General features: G+C 38.6%; 1 protein-coding gene across 2 annotated transcripts; it reads right to left on the bottom strand.

Annotated features, from left to right (window-relative positions):
- Nucleotides 1-210: 210 nt before the first annotated feature.
- On the bottom strand, nt 211-12,268 carry pfkfb3 (6-phosphofructo-2-kinase/fructose-2,6-biphosphatase 3). 2 transcript variants are annotated; one of them, XM_017494382.3, is made up of 16 exons: nt 12,085-12,268; nt 11,662-11,754; nt 8,549-8,677; nt 8,301-8,397; nt 8,135-8,201; nt 7,987-8,061; nt 7,825-7,881; nt 7,568-7,692; nt 6,967-7,174; nt 5,516-5,662; nt 5,313-5,417; nt 4,447-4,576; nt 4,287-4,349; nt 3,849-3,913; nt 3,547-3,726; nt 211-1,378 (listed from the first exon to the last, which is right to left on the bottom strand). In XM_017494382.3, the coding sequence occupies exons 2-16, from the start codon at nt 11,750-11,752 to the stop codon at nt 1,325-1,327; spliced, it is 1,593 nt and encodes a 530-aa protein (XP_017349871.2). In that variant the 5' UTR covers nt 11,753-11,754; nt 12,085-12,268; the 3' UTR covers nt 211-1,324. The 2 variants fall into 2 exon arrangements, with proteins under 2 accessions (XP_017349871.2, XP_053544339.1); XM_053688364.1 differs by lacking the exons at nt 211-1,378; nt 12,085-12,268 and adding exons at nt 1,409-2,699; nt 3,206-3,228.
- Between the last annotated feature and the right edge of the window lie 1,916 nt (nt 12,269-14,184).

Here is a 14,184-nt window from a genome sequence, read left to right as displayed (position 1 = left end):
AGTAAGCTGAAGGATGGTGTGGGAGAGATTCAGAATTAATGACAGACATGGTGTCTAAATAAAGTCAGGCTGGGGGCCAAAGCAAGCCAGATGCTTTGTTAATGACAAGATCTGCTCGTAACCATTTTGGGAAAACAAGGAAAAGGAAGTGAGCTTTGTGGAAGCAGCCAGTAAAAACAAACAAACAAAAAAAAACTCCAGGCATTCCTATTTCCTTCAGGTTATTTAATGGTGCAGCAAATACACATTTTAGTTCTTATTTAACATTTCGTGTTAAAGGGGCAGGTAAGTGTGGAAATAATCTTAACATAGAGGGTGCTTTGTACTCAAAATACAAATGTGGGTTGTACTTTAAAAATAAATAGATTAACAGAAAATATACAGCATTGCAGAATACAGTATTCAAGTCAGAAGCAAACAAACAAACAAACAACAAAAAAAAGTACCTCTTACTACAGTTAGGAGCAATAAAATACTTTGCACCTACTTGTTATGCTTAAAATAACTAGCATTTGAGCCCAGCCAAGGCTCCTCAAAGTGCATTTACATCCTCACTAAATTCTCTAAATAATACTTGTCTGAAATAGTAAATAGTAAAGCTTGTTTTTATCTATGAAATGTATAAATAGATAAAACCTTGGAATTCATATAGTAAACATTTGGTTTACGTGAACTGCATATGGAAATAAAGTCTGAGACACTTCCTGCTTAGAAACAGTATAGCAGTATGATCTTAGGTTATTAGTACCAAAAAGCGTTGTCGGGCTGAAAGCCGAAGCACTAGGCACTCTACGGAATTCACTCAGTCATACATCAAGTAAAAAGATCACCTGTTCCTCATCATTATAAACAATTATAAATACCCTGTCAGGATAAATAGATTCCAGTTAGAAACACAAACGATGACATTTTCAACCGTACATACACCTCTCTCATTATAGAAACATTCCTTCATTATAAAATACATGTTCATTGGACACTAACAACAAATTAGCTTTCCCAAAGCCAGCAGCAGTATTCAGGAATTCATAACAAACATCATATGACATCATAAGACAATAAAACGAAATGTAAAGAACTTAGTATCTGTGGCCTTACTTGAGGCGTAGTGTGCTTTGTGAACTCACACACACACACACACACACACACACACACACACACACACACACTCACACAGGTGCTTCATTAGTCCCCTTTGAGGATGAAAGACCCTCAGTGCCAATTTTCTGTCCTTGTAGAAAGAGACAGACTCAAAAGGTCCTGCACTGCAAGGATTTGGTTCTGTTAATTCCCATCAGAATAAAGTCAAAGCAAACCATCCACCTCACTGGCAGAGCCGGACAATGTCATGCTCCTCTGTGATGTGGTGTTTCAGGTCCTGCAACAACAAGGACAACAAAGAGTTTGACTTTGATTAATTATTATTATGAAGATGATGATTGAGAACACTTTATCTATGAATCGATGAAAATGACAACAAATCAAAATAAGACGTAGTAAAATAACATAAAAACCGTGCAGCCCTGCCAATTAAGCTTGGAATATATTCTTACCCCTGGTGTTAATATACCACAGAGGTACAGCACAGCTACCATAAAAACACTAATAAATGGCCATATAAAAATAAAGCTAATAATTACAACTGTAACATACACCTGCACACTCAAGCACTTATTCAATCAGCATGGAAGCAGCACAGTGCATAAACTCATGCAGATACTGGTCAAGAGCTTCAGTTAATGTTTACATCAAACATCAGAATTGGAAAGAAAAAAACAGATCTCAGTGATTTTGACCGTGGCCTGGTTCTTAGTGCCAGATGGGCTGGTTTTGAGTATGTCAGAAACTGCTGATCTCCTGGGATTTTCAGGCACAGTGCACAGAGATTACATTGAATGGTGCGATAAACAAAAACCATCCAGTGAGCAGCAGTTCTGAGGGTGGAAAGGATTTAATGAGAGAGAATGGCCAAAATGGTATGAGCTCATAGTAACTCACATGAGCAGAAAAGCATCTCGGAACGCAAAACATGTCAAACCTTGGGGTGGATGTACTACAACAACATGGCGGGTTCTGCGTCCGTAGGGTGAGAATGGGAATCGGAGGCTACGCTGAGCACAGGCTCAATGAAACCTTTTGATTTTCAGCAAAGTCATTCGGCTCCCTATCTTTGGATAACTAATTGTTTGAATGCGCAGGTGTTCCCAATAAAGTGGACGGGAGTGTATATTAAATACTAATAGAACTGACGATGCTGAATGCTTGCTAAACAAATGCATGAAAAAAATAATAAATAAATCATGCTCTCATGATTCAGGAGCCATGTTCTTCTATGTGCTAGGGTGCTCTTAAAACAAGTCTAATGTTGACCCATTTAACGTTTTAGATTCTGTGTAGGTTACAAATGGTATAACTGTTTGGACAACTCTGCCCTTATCCCTCTCTTCAGCCTACAGTGTAATTTTGTTTGTAGGTTGAAGGGAGTGGCAAGCGAGTATACCAAGGTCATATGAGGTTGCAATAGTAAAAACCTGTGGGTATCTGCTCTCAGGTGACTGAATATTTCGAGCACTCAGCAAATTCAGCTCTGAAATCTGAATTAAAAGCGGGCAGTTTTTCTAAATGAGCACTAGAGGCTACAATATTACCTCTGAAACAGCAACACTGACACGACGGTCAGGTAGTGGAACAGAGTGCGTCTTTAGGCATGCAAAACAAAGACAGGATAGACGAGGCAAGCATTACAAAGTGTTTAAAAGAACAATAAGCTATAAGCTAAATGACTGCTAGAACAAGCACAGCGAGCGCACACACACACACACACTGCAGGGTTATTTAATGTTGTGTTATCTATGATTGATGATGCAAAGTAGGGAGAAATGCCAGTGAACAGAAGTGATGTAATTGCACAAGGGAAGGCTTGGGTGAGGTTAGAGGAGTACAGGTGCAGTATAATTCCTGAATGATGATGGAACTTTACCTCAAAACACACTGCAAAGTTATATATAATTATATTTAATATATAATAAATAATGCATATAGTAAGGTTCTATCTGGCATTTCCCCTTCACCCCACATATAAACCTAGTAAGACTAATATGACATGAATGATTGACTGAATGTCACCAATCAAGTTTACTTCCAAGCCGGTCTACGAGCTCTAATTAAATAAGGATGCGAAAGACAGACACCATTTGATACTTACAGACACGCTAGGCCAAGCCAGTGCTGTAGTGTTAATAAAGGAGAGAGAAAATGAGGAAATGGTGTGGGGGGGGGAGTGTGACTAAATGATTAGAGCACATGGATCTCTGTTAGTAGCAGACGAGTGATAAGAGTGTGGCGGTCTGGGAAATCCTGTCAGATGTGGTTGCATCTGAATTCCGGGAAATGTTACAGAAAGTTTTGTTTTGACTGAAACTGGTATTTAAAAAAAATATTTAGTAGAAAATGTCAACATTTCACCACGTGAAGGGTTTTTTCCAGGCCGCCACATTTATACAAACACATCCACACAAAACTGCACACACCGAGGGTTTATCATACCTGTGTGGACAGTGCGAGGGGGTTGGTTGCACTGGCACAGAAGCTCATTGGTGCTGGAGTGAGTTCGGGAATGGCTGCATCGTCCAGGCTATCCATACGAGGCCTCTTTGTGGGTTCGTGACTCGTGAGCGGAGTCACGCTGTTCCTCCTAATCAGAGTGCCTTGACTTCTCCTCATCTCCTAGAGAGACAGAGAGAGAGAGAAAGAAAAAAAAAAAAAACGAGAGAGAGAGATAATCAGGCATGAGGTCTAACTTGGTATGCGCATGTATTGCAATTTCTGTGTGCATGCTGTATTTTTACCTCAGGTCTATCCCGGTGTGTGTTTACTGCTTCAATGTTTAACGAGATAGACTCCACTTTACATCCTGGAAAGATTAGCAAAAAAAAACCACCAGTTTGTTTCTCCTTTTATGATTTCATTTTTGCTCGATCCTAATTGTAATGCTTCAAGAAGGTTATTGGCAGCTACACTGTTAGCTTGGGGTTATGATGAAGATAACGTTGAACAAATGCGTAAGAGTGACCAGACAGACAAACGTTCCTTATAAAGTGAATTACAAGTTTTCACATTAAGATCTGACCTTATACGGTGATTAACATCAAGACTGTAAGTTCAGACCATTTTTTTCTTCAAGTAAACAAAACCTCGGGGGTGAGTCTTATATTCTGGGCTGATTTAACATCTGGAAAACATGGTAAGAAGTCTAAAAATGCGAATAATGACAAGGCTCTTCTTACCATAGGCCACTGGGGTCAGCTTCAATATGGTGTGGAGTGGACACTTTAGGTACGGCATCTCATCTGCAGCCAGAAAGCCAAGGATCAGTCACATGACCCTTCAACACAAAGCATCCAAAAACAGTAGCTAATCAGGAGTGATGCGCTACACAATGCTCACCAGCACTCTTGTCTAGGAAGTAGGCAAGGAGGCAGCGCATGACAGCTTGGTGACAGATGACTAGAACATTCTCCTGCCTTTCGAGCTCCATGATCACCGGCTCCACCCGCTGCACCAGGTCCTGGTAAGACTGCAGATGGGAAAAAAGAAAAAAGGGAATGTTCAGCAAGAACAATAATCATCACCATTTCATGATGCATCAAAAGGGTGCTCGTTTTGGACAAATTCAATAGGCAGTCTCATATGTGTCCTTTTAAAAGTGGTGCTGTAATTGAGAACAAGTTATTTTTATGTAAGGAATAGAAAATGACATGGTGTGCTGTTACAAAGATCAACCCTATCAGTGATTTACATTTTAAATTTGTTTAAGTGTAGCCTCTGCCATACAGGCCCCTGTGTATTCCTACTGTTAGCATAAAAGTGATCATTGCTACTGTACTCAGCTACAGTCAAAGCTGCTATTACTGAATATTAATCATCACTGTCTGACCAATCAGAATTGAGCATTCAGCAGCACTGTGGTACAAATTACACTATTGTAATAATGTTTGGAGCTGGGACAAATGATTAGGCAATTATTGTGCTGGAAGATTTAGACATTGTGAGCATTACAGGTCCTAAATATATAGAAGTTCTGGTAATGGACGAGTAGAATTGTTACATGCTGATAGAGTTTAAAGCAGCGGTTACAGCAAGCATGAATACAATTTGTTTGGGGGAAAAAAATTCTAGACTAATTCAAACAACTAATTCCTTTAGTCTATAGTCTAGTTTATAATTACTGTTATTATTTGTATCAGTGTAATATGACAGTTTTGGAGGTTTGTACGGCACACCATGATTCTGTGCGACGCGATGGCACTCACCTCCCCAGTAGGGTAGCGGTAATAATACTTGTCCTGATCTCTGAGAGCGAACTCATCAGGGTATCGCTCCCGCATTTCTTCATATGTCATTTCTTCACACACGCCCTGTTGACATTCACAACAAACATATACGGCTGAACATACGGAAAATACTTTTGGCAAGAGATTAAAGGAAGGTTTTAAGGCCATGTTGATGAACGTACTGCATCGATCTCGTTCAGGGCTTTCCACTGCTCGTACGGCACGTTCAGCGCTTCAGCAGTCTGAATGCTTCGCTTTAGCTGGCTTGTCCATACTTTCAGGTTCTTAAGATTCTGCTCCCCGACAAACTTGGACAGAGCTCCAGCGAACTGCAGAAAGAAAGATGATGTGCAAATTAGAAAACACCCCCATGCCCTCCTGCCACACACTGCATTATAGCACACGACACTACACTGCAGATTAAAAGCAGAAAGTCGTGTTGAGGAAATACCGCAACAGTATTTTTGAACCTCAAACTTACTGGGAATCAGTACCAAGTTCTGTTACTACAGTCCTTCTACAACTGTACTATTACTTTACAATTATACTATAACGTAAGAGCGCAGTATCCCATACACGTCAGTAGTCCGGTTCAGTATACAGTACCTTCTGCTATAATAAAACAGTATGATACTATGTCACGTATTAAACGTAACCTGGATTTATTGTTAATTATTTTTCAATCAATCAGATCTGTTAAGGCCAACCATGCTGTGATTTACCTCAAAATCTCCTCTACATGATAAGGAAACTGCAGATGGAGAAATCTTTTTTTTCCTTTACTGATTCAACATTCACATCAGTATACAAGTTCACATCTCCCATCATTTCAAATGTAAGGAAATGTATAAAATAGAACAACTGTTACGGAAAGAACAAAAAAAACAATTATTAGTATACGAGTATTAAATTAATTTAGTACAAATATCACATCAGTATAAAAAAAAATATATTAAAATGTAAAAAAACTTCACTTAACGCTGTCTCAGTTGTGCAGAGATTCTCTGTATGCTTGCAAGCGTGTGTTCGCAATACGGTCAACACATACAAATGATACAGAAGAATTTTTTCCCCCAATTTTCTTTAAAAGTATTATCCCTAGGTAGATTTTACAGAGCAATCACGGCCTGCATGAAGACTGATATGCTGGAAAATGCAGAAAGTGTGTATGGAATATCGTTCTCTTACGTTATCTCATGGTAGCACATAGCTAGCCAGACAAGTAAAAGCTTTCATTTGGCACAGATAGTTTTGTTTTTTGGACTGCATTTTACACAGAGTTTTAACTTGAGATAAATAGTAACCCAAACATGTCAAATTCTACCAGCACAACCAAGAATATGTTCATCACGAACATTAGCAAAATTAGGTAGCTAGCTAGCATAGCCCACAAGTTTTGTCTAAAGCCACGTCAAGCTTTAAGAATTTACATATGGTTTCAAGCCACTGGGCCTATCCTACTAGATCACTATCTGAGCTCATACATAAAATGAAATGCATGAATCATTTTTTATGTAAGTACAGAAAGAGTATTTTAAATGAATAAACCATCAGGTTAACTATTTAGAAAGCACATTTTCCGTGCAAAGCTCAGCCCAGTGATACGAAATATGTTTCTTCCTGTTAACCGTACCTTTCTACCACGAGTAGAGAGGCCCGAGTCTCCTCCCAGGCGGCCCTGCAGGTTGTGCTGACTCTCACCGTGTCTGCACAGGTAGATAGAGCGTGGTTGGACGTGGATGTTCATTAGGTAGTAGACGATGCGGCTCTGGATGTGATCCTGGATGCAGTTCACTAGGAATCTGCGGCCCACGTCGATCACCTTGATAAAGGAGAAGTTCCTGAAAGTAAAGTGAAATCAAGGTTAAGTATGAAGAGAGAATTGTTTTTTTTTACTACTTATTAATGGATACACAGTTTTTGCAGAGTATTATTTAATCTTTCAATCTCATATGTATTGGCAAGTCTCTCTACTAAAAGTAGGTTGTATTCAGAAAAAAAAAAGATTATCTACAATCAACCATTGAAATTGTCTTCAATTGTTTCTGTACTTCAAAGTGCAAAGGATAGAAAAAATATTGAATTCAGGTATCAACCTTTCCCCTAAGCCCCCACTGGTAATTATGGATGTGAAGGGACATTGATGTGCAACTTTTAGGTCAGGAAATCGTATTTACGATCATTTCAATACCACACGGGGGCAGCTTGAGATAAACCCGTGTTTGTGTGAGTACCTGTCATAATCATCAGGGTCCAGAGGCTGATAGTTTGCTCTATAACACTCGATCCTCTTCTGAAAATCTTCCACGGCGTCTGTTTTGTTGCAGTCTTGGTAGTCAGGACAGGAGACCTTCACTTCCTGTTTTTAAAGCAAGTTCATATTTTAATCACTTTCTGAAAATCTAATCAGGATCTCTTTTAGTAGTAAGTAGCCCTCATTTAATCCAGAAATGGTTTTAACTTCGGACTGGCTGTTTATCGCAAAACATACCATGATGTTGGTAGCAATGACGTTTGGGTCGTCACAAAGGGACTCGATGAAGAAGATCTGTAAGAGGAAACAGTCTTTTGGATCGTGCCTCACTTTTAAGTCGCTTTGAACAAAAGCATCTACCAAAGGCATTATGACAAATGCTGTGCTCAAATAACCAACCTTGAAGCTGTTCTCAGCACCAAACTCCAGGATCATGTCTCTTCTTTCTCTGGTTGTGTTTGTGGCATCGAAAACCTACAGACAGTGATACCGGTAAGAATCTGTACCTCGTGTATGTAGTTATACGGTCTAGAGAGAGGATACTTACTGCAACTTGACCACCCAGCTCATCGAGGTACATCTTGACATCTTGGAGAGCAGCTAAGGCACATTGTCTAAGGAAAAGGACAAAAAGGAAAACATAATGAACAATTTTATTTATTACTATCTCATTTTACTGACTAAGGCTGTATTAAATTAGCTGTCTGACTCACTCTCTTATTTTGACTGCCTCCTTGTTGTCTGATTTGAAGAAGTCATATGAGCTGTAGTTCTTTACCGTCTCTCTGCGATACTCACCAACGTTGAAGACTGGAAAAATAAAGATGGACAAATATTGATCGAGAGCCTTGTGAAACAGCTTTAACTATCAGCTTGTATTGGATTCTGCCTCACGTTCACGTCGCCTTTGTATAAATGTAAATATCCAGTCAGGAGGATTTGTGGAATTTGGTTAGTTTACCTTTGGTAGGGATGCCGATCCAGTTGAGGTAACGAGTGAGCTTCCTTGAAATGTATGTTTTGCCCCTGGCAGGCAGACCAACCATCACTATGACCAAGGGGGAGTTGGCCAGACGAGGGCCTCCACCAGCTATAACAGAAAAGTGACAGAGGGACGAGTGAACTAACGTTAAGCCGGGTTGGTAAAAACTTTAACGGTGAGCAATATGAAAGCAATTATTGCAATCCATTTTTCTGGGAGTACTGGGATCAATGCTTCTACCACACTGACCATTTCCATTGTTATGAGTAACTGAATAGACATTCAATTTGCAACTTGTCCATTTATTGTTTATTTTTATTACAGCTTTTAATTAAAAATAAACACTGGACTTTTATCATTAACTTTATATGGTTACCAACCCCCCCCCCCCCCCCCCCCCCCCAACCCCACCCCCCCTAGAACTTTTCTATTGCCAGTATGTTGTGTTTGTTCCGAGCTCAGCTTATTAAAACTAAATAGTGTGCTACACTGTACATATATCATGTATTGCGATACCTTCAGGTGGCAACTGTCCTGATGTCATGTGATACTTTTGTCATTTTGCCCAAATAATATTACAAGCGACCTTTAAAAATGTTAAATAAACACTGGTATATGGCCAATCTGTGATATTTTGTCCTTTCTGATCTTCTCTTCCTCCCCCAGAACATCCGCTTCTAGAATTAGGTCATTTTATCAGCGAGAGTGAATGAGCTCAAACGAGGAGAGAAAAGCTTTTCTCCTCCTTCTTTACCCTTTTCCTTACTAAAATACCCACCCAATTGCCCTAACACACACACAAACCCTGGAGGAGACACTAAGCAAAATGAAAGGTGTATGTAGAACTTGTCTACTGTACTTTACTTAATAGGGGAAGGGGGAAAAAAATGTTGTAACACACATGGTACTGAACATACAAAATTTCAAAGCTCAGTGGCTATCTGACTCTAATCCTTCACTGAAGAAGGGAATGTGTGGTCAGTTAGATTTAAGAGAAAATATTTTTTCATCAAAAAAATGTTTTACATCAAAACATGATTTCATTGCTTATACTAAATTTAATTTAAATAAGTATCGAATCTACTAGTTTGAATTGTGTCTGTTTTAAAGTGTCATACAATATTCACTATTTAGCATCTTAACATCTTTTGCATTTTGATCTCAGTTCCATGCATAAAATGTTCAGAAAGGCAGGTGTGAGTGGCTTTTATAGCTGCGTGTGAACGTCTCCATTCATCAGGCATTTGTGAGGCAAAAGTATGAATGGTCCAAAAAAAAAAAAAAGAGCGAGAGTAAATCAGTAATCTGTTCTCCTTCAGGACCAGGCAACTCCACTCAGTCAGCAGAACACTGATCTCATTAACCTCCACGGCTCAGACTGATCAGTCATACGTGAGACACAGCTGTGTCTGGTTCGTATGTTCTAACCCCTCAGCCTCTACCAAAAAACAGAAGGGATATCATCTTGGTTATAAGCCCCAGTTTCAGGATCAGAATTATTTTATTCGCAATATATGGTACATTTACATGTATTAGGTATTTTTAATGTGTGGAGTACCTTGCACCAATTTAGGCTAAGTATGCACATGTAATTCCTGCTTTCAAATAAACATTTGAACAGTTTTATGGTTTTACGATCTAAGGGGTGTCAAACATGTCTGCCTGCGGGTCAAGACAAGGCCAATAAAGGCTCTAACCTGGTCGACCAAATGAATTTAGAAACCAAATTAAATTCAGCGTTTGGACAATAATTGAAAGGCTGAGGGGGGATGGGGGCCGGAGGATGCAGGGAGGAACGATTCCACTGGGGGGGGAAATAGAGGAAGAAACTCATAGACATAAACTCTTTAAAGAAATAATGAATTTAGGGCGTTTACAACAATGGAAGTGAACACTTTATGCAATCACAGCTTTTACTTTCTTTTATTTTTATCTAAATAGGTTTTCAATCTATATCGATTTTTTCCTAACTTCAAATTTTTTAGCCTATTTTGTGTAGATTTGTGATGTGAATTATATCGTAAGTCATTTTCAGTTTGTAAAACTACAAAATGTGGAAGATTTCAAGAAGGTATAATTTTACATAATTTTTGAAAATTTGTTTTCTTGGTAATGAATCGCGGTCTGTTCATCTGTTTCGTATACGAAATATGGTTCATCCATCGGTTTATGCATTCCAAAGGGACAGTTCAGACACATGCTGGTAAATTAACACATTTAAGAGGAGATGGTGGTATGTTACTGGGCACTGAACTGGTTTGCTTAACACTGGACTAAGTGTAACGTGGCCCGTTACCTACATAATAAGTTTGAGATCCCTTTTTCTTTTTTTGCCTCTTTTTTCAGTGAACAGTCTGAGTCACTCAATTTCAGACAGGGACTCTCAGGGAAGTTTTACGCCCTGTGTAGAGCATCATGTCAGTAGGGAGTCATTTGCATTCAGTGGTATTAGACTGAACCGATGCGCTGAATCGTGACACGCTCCAGTCACAAGTTGGTTGCCACAGCGACGACGGCTCCTCTGAAAGCCTCCTGCTTTATTCATGAATTGCTAACAATGTGAACTGGTGAATTATAGTTGTATATCCATATGTGCAGTATATTCGGGTTAAATTGAAAGCCTTGCCTTGTTAATTAGTAGACAAGTGTGCATCCTATCTGAAATACGTTTTACCTGTATATCAGGAGGGCAAATTGGAAATAAATCAATTTAAATTTCAATACTGATCCATTCTTTACATAAACATAAAGACAGACTACCATATCCAGAAGGAAATAAAGATTGTATCACTTTTAGAGTTTATACAGTCCTGTTATTAGCAGTCAGACTGGATTGTGGGTTGTAAGATAAGATAAGATAAGATAAGATAATACTTTATTAATCGCCAGATGGAGAAATTAGGGACAAATATGTAAATACTGTAAATATGATCCTGACAAACATTTTCTATTATTATTGTTGTTGTTGTCAGACATGTTAATGCAAAGTATTCATCATCATCATCATCATCATCATCATTGTCCTCCTCCTCCTCCTCATCCTCATCATCATCATCATCCTCATACAAGCCATCAGATGATAAACCACTTACATTTACGAGGCACTGTGGGTTTCTCTTCCTTGGATGGGACCCAGATCTTCTGGATTCGAGTCTGTGTTAGCTCTCTTGTCATCTCTTTCATCTCTTGAAGAAAATTCAGGGACAAAGAAAGGTGAAACGCAGTTATTCGAGGTTTCAACAAGTCCTGAAATCTACTAGAAGACGAAAATGAAAGCTAAAGCTAAGTCGTCCTATTTAAAACGCCGACAGAAATTTATTTTCTCTTCTTCTTTTTCTTCTTCCTCTTCTTAAAAACGCATCTTAACACACTTTCTTGCTCGCACTGATCCGGGTGAACCGGCAGGTGCGCGTTTTAAAGCGATTCCCTCCCTCGTGACTTTCTGCGTGGCGTCATTTCAGCCGGCAATAAAGCCCCGCCTTCTAGTGATATGATTGGCTGAAGCTCATACTCACTTGAGGCCTTTTATTGGGTAGTTGAGAAGCCATTCACATCACCATAGTGACCCTTGTAGCGGAAGTTCGTACTTGCATAGCGATAGCGATGAATTATGAAATCTAATAAGGACGTTTTATCCTATTTTTATTTTTTCCCCTTAATATCAAGCTTAAAATGATCTCATAACCGTTTTAGCCACTGTTCAAACTCGTGTGTTTGAACTAACAGCCTATCTAAATAAATAGAAAAGCGGGAGGTCGGACTTACAGGAATACAAGGGGGAAGGAGAAGGGAGAGGGGGAGGGACGACCCTCCCCACCCCCTTCTACGTGACCTGCGTGGAGAAAAGTGTGCGCACGTGCGCAGGCCTTGACCACACTGCGCCACGCCGTGGTGGAAAACTGAGAACCAAAACTGAAATATAACCACATTTTTGTCCATAAAAAGAAAAAATTGTACTTTTTGTACATTATATTCAAGTCATACTTACAAGTTCCAATGATCAATAGGTCGGTGCCAGTTTAATTTTGTTATCCGACGTCTTGGAATGTAATAATATATGCCTAATATGCTAAAACCATGAATTTGACCAGTGCACCAAATTATCATCACCTCAAAATGCCTACGTGCGGAGTGTCACTGCATCACCGCCTGGAAAAAACGCCAAAAAAAACCTCTCCACCCTACACGTGCTGCATTCCTGCCCTTTTTTATTTAATTACACGTTTTTACTTGTAATAAACGCACACCTTCTTATGCATCTCATGCAATGATGGTATTTGTGCTGTTATTTTAAAATAGCCGATATGTTTTGGTTTGGGGGTTTGTCCTAAAAATAGTGATTACCATTACCTAGTTTGAAATAAGATTATATGATATTAAACATAATTTAAATGAAAGAGCAAAATTATGAGGCAATTTTGTTTGTGCAGTTACTATAAATGCATATCGGGTTTTGAAATACATTTTAATTATTCAACCACCATCTCTGTTTTTATTACATTTCATCCAGAAACTTCTTTTTTTTTAAACTAGAGAGTTATACTATCTAAACTTGAGATATAGTATCCATATTCAGTGGTTATGGACTTTGATGTGAACTGTGAGATGAGCACAGAAATGTATGCATGATGCATGATGCATCTCATTTATTAGTTAAATGGCAATAAACAAAATGTTATACCAGGTTAAATTTTAACTACATTAATAATACACTACATGCTGATACATTGAAACAAAAAAAAGACATCTAAGCAAGTAAAAATATCTTGGATATAGTCAGATTTATCTAGTATTTCTTATAATAAGATCACAATAAACCACACACACACACACACACACACACACACACACACACACACACACACATGTAGCTGTATATATAGTGTATAATTAAACCTATTTCTAGACGTCTACTGATTTCAAACTTGAAATAGCATTGTTTTATTAGCAGTCAATCTGACTAAATTTGACTTTATTTATTTTTAGCTTGAGGAAAGCTTGAAACTGGTTTAAAAAAAAATAATTAAAAAAAGTGTAGAAATAGATGTAATATTTGGTTTATTGTAATCTTAAGGAAATACTAGATAACACTAGATTCAATATATTTTTACGGGGGGGGGTCAACTGGTATCCATATAAAGATAACTCTTTAGAATATTGTGCATAGCTTAATAGAATAATAAACTATACCGATAAATAGATGTTTAAACCATTTCCGACTATTGTTCTTCTGTGAGAAATTTTGAAATCGTATAAAGAAAAACACACACACACATACACACATACACATTTGACATCATAGGTCATGCTCCCCCAATTTACTACTGCGCCTTGGGATGGTCGGTTTCTATGGAAACACACAACAGAACCGTTATTCATATTCTAATAATAAGTAGCCTACTAGCATGTGTCCGAGCAACACTATTTACTCCTTTAAATAAGCAATGCACAATTTTAAAGTGTCTAACTGTTTTTTCATCTCGGGGATTGTGTGTGCATAGGTAATATTTTGCCTATGTGATACCTATATCATTGTCATACCTGCTCTATTACTGTGCAGCTGCCTCCCTTTTGGTGTACGCGCGAGCCCGCACGTATCTGCTCGTGGACGTGTA

Source organism: Ictalurus punctatus, chromosome 19 (assembly GCF_001660625.3).
Source record: "Ictalurus punctatus breed USDA103 chromosome 19, Coco_2.0, whole genome shotgun sequence".
In the NCBI taxonomy this organism is placed as follows: Eukaryota; Metazoa; Chordata; class Actinopteri; order Siluriformes; family Ictaluridae; genus Ictalurus; species Ictalurus punctatus.
This window is presented reverse-complemented; position numbering and strand designations above follow the sequence as displayed.

Coding starts and splice junctions, on each gene's coding strand:
- pfkfb3 (XM_053688364.1), bottom strand. CDS start 11,752: ATGAAAGAGATGACAAGAGAGCTAACACAGACTCGAATCCAGAAGATC. Junction 4,577..5,312: donor ACCGCTACCCTACTGGGGAG/GTGAGTGCCATC, acceptor TCCCATCTGCAG/TCTTACCAGGACCTGGTGCA. Junction 4,350..4,446: donor CTTCCTAGACAAGAGTGCTG/GTGAGCATTGTG, acceptor TTCTGGCTGCAG/ATGAGATGCCGTACCTAAAG.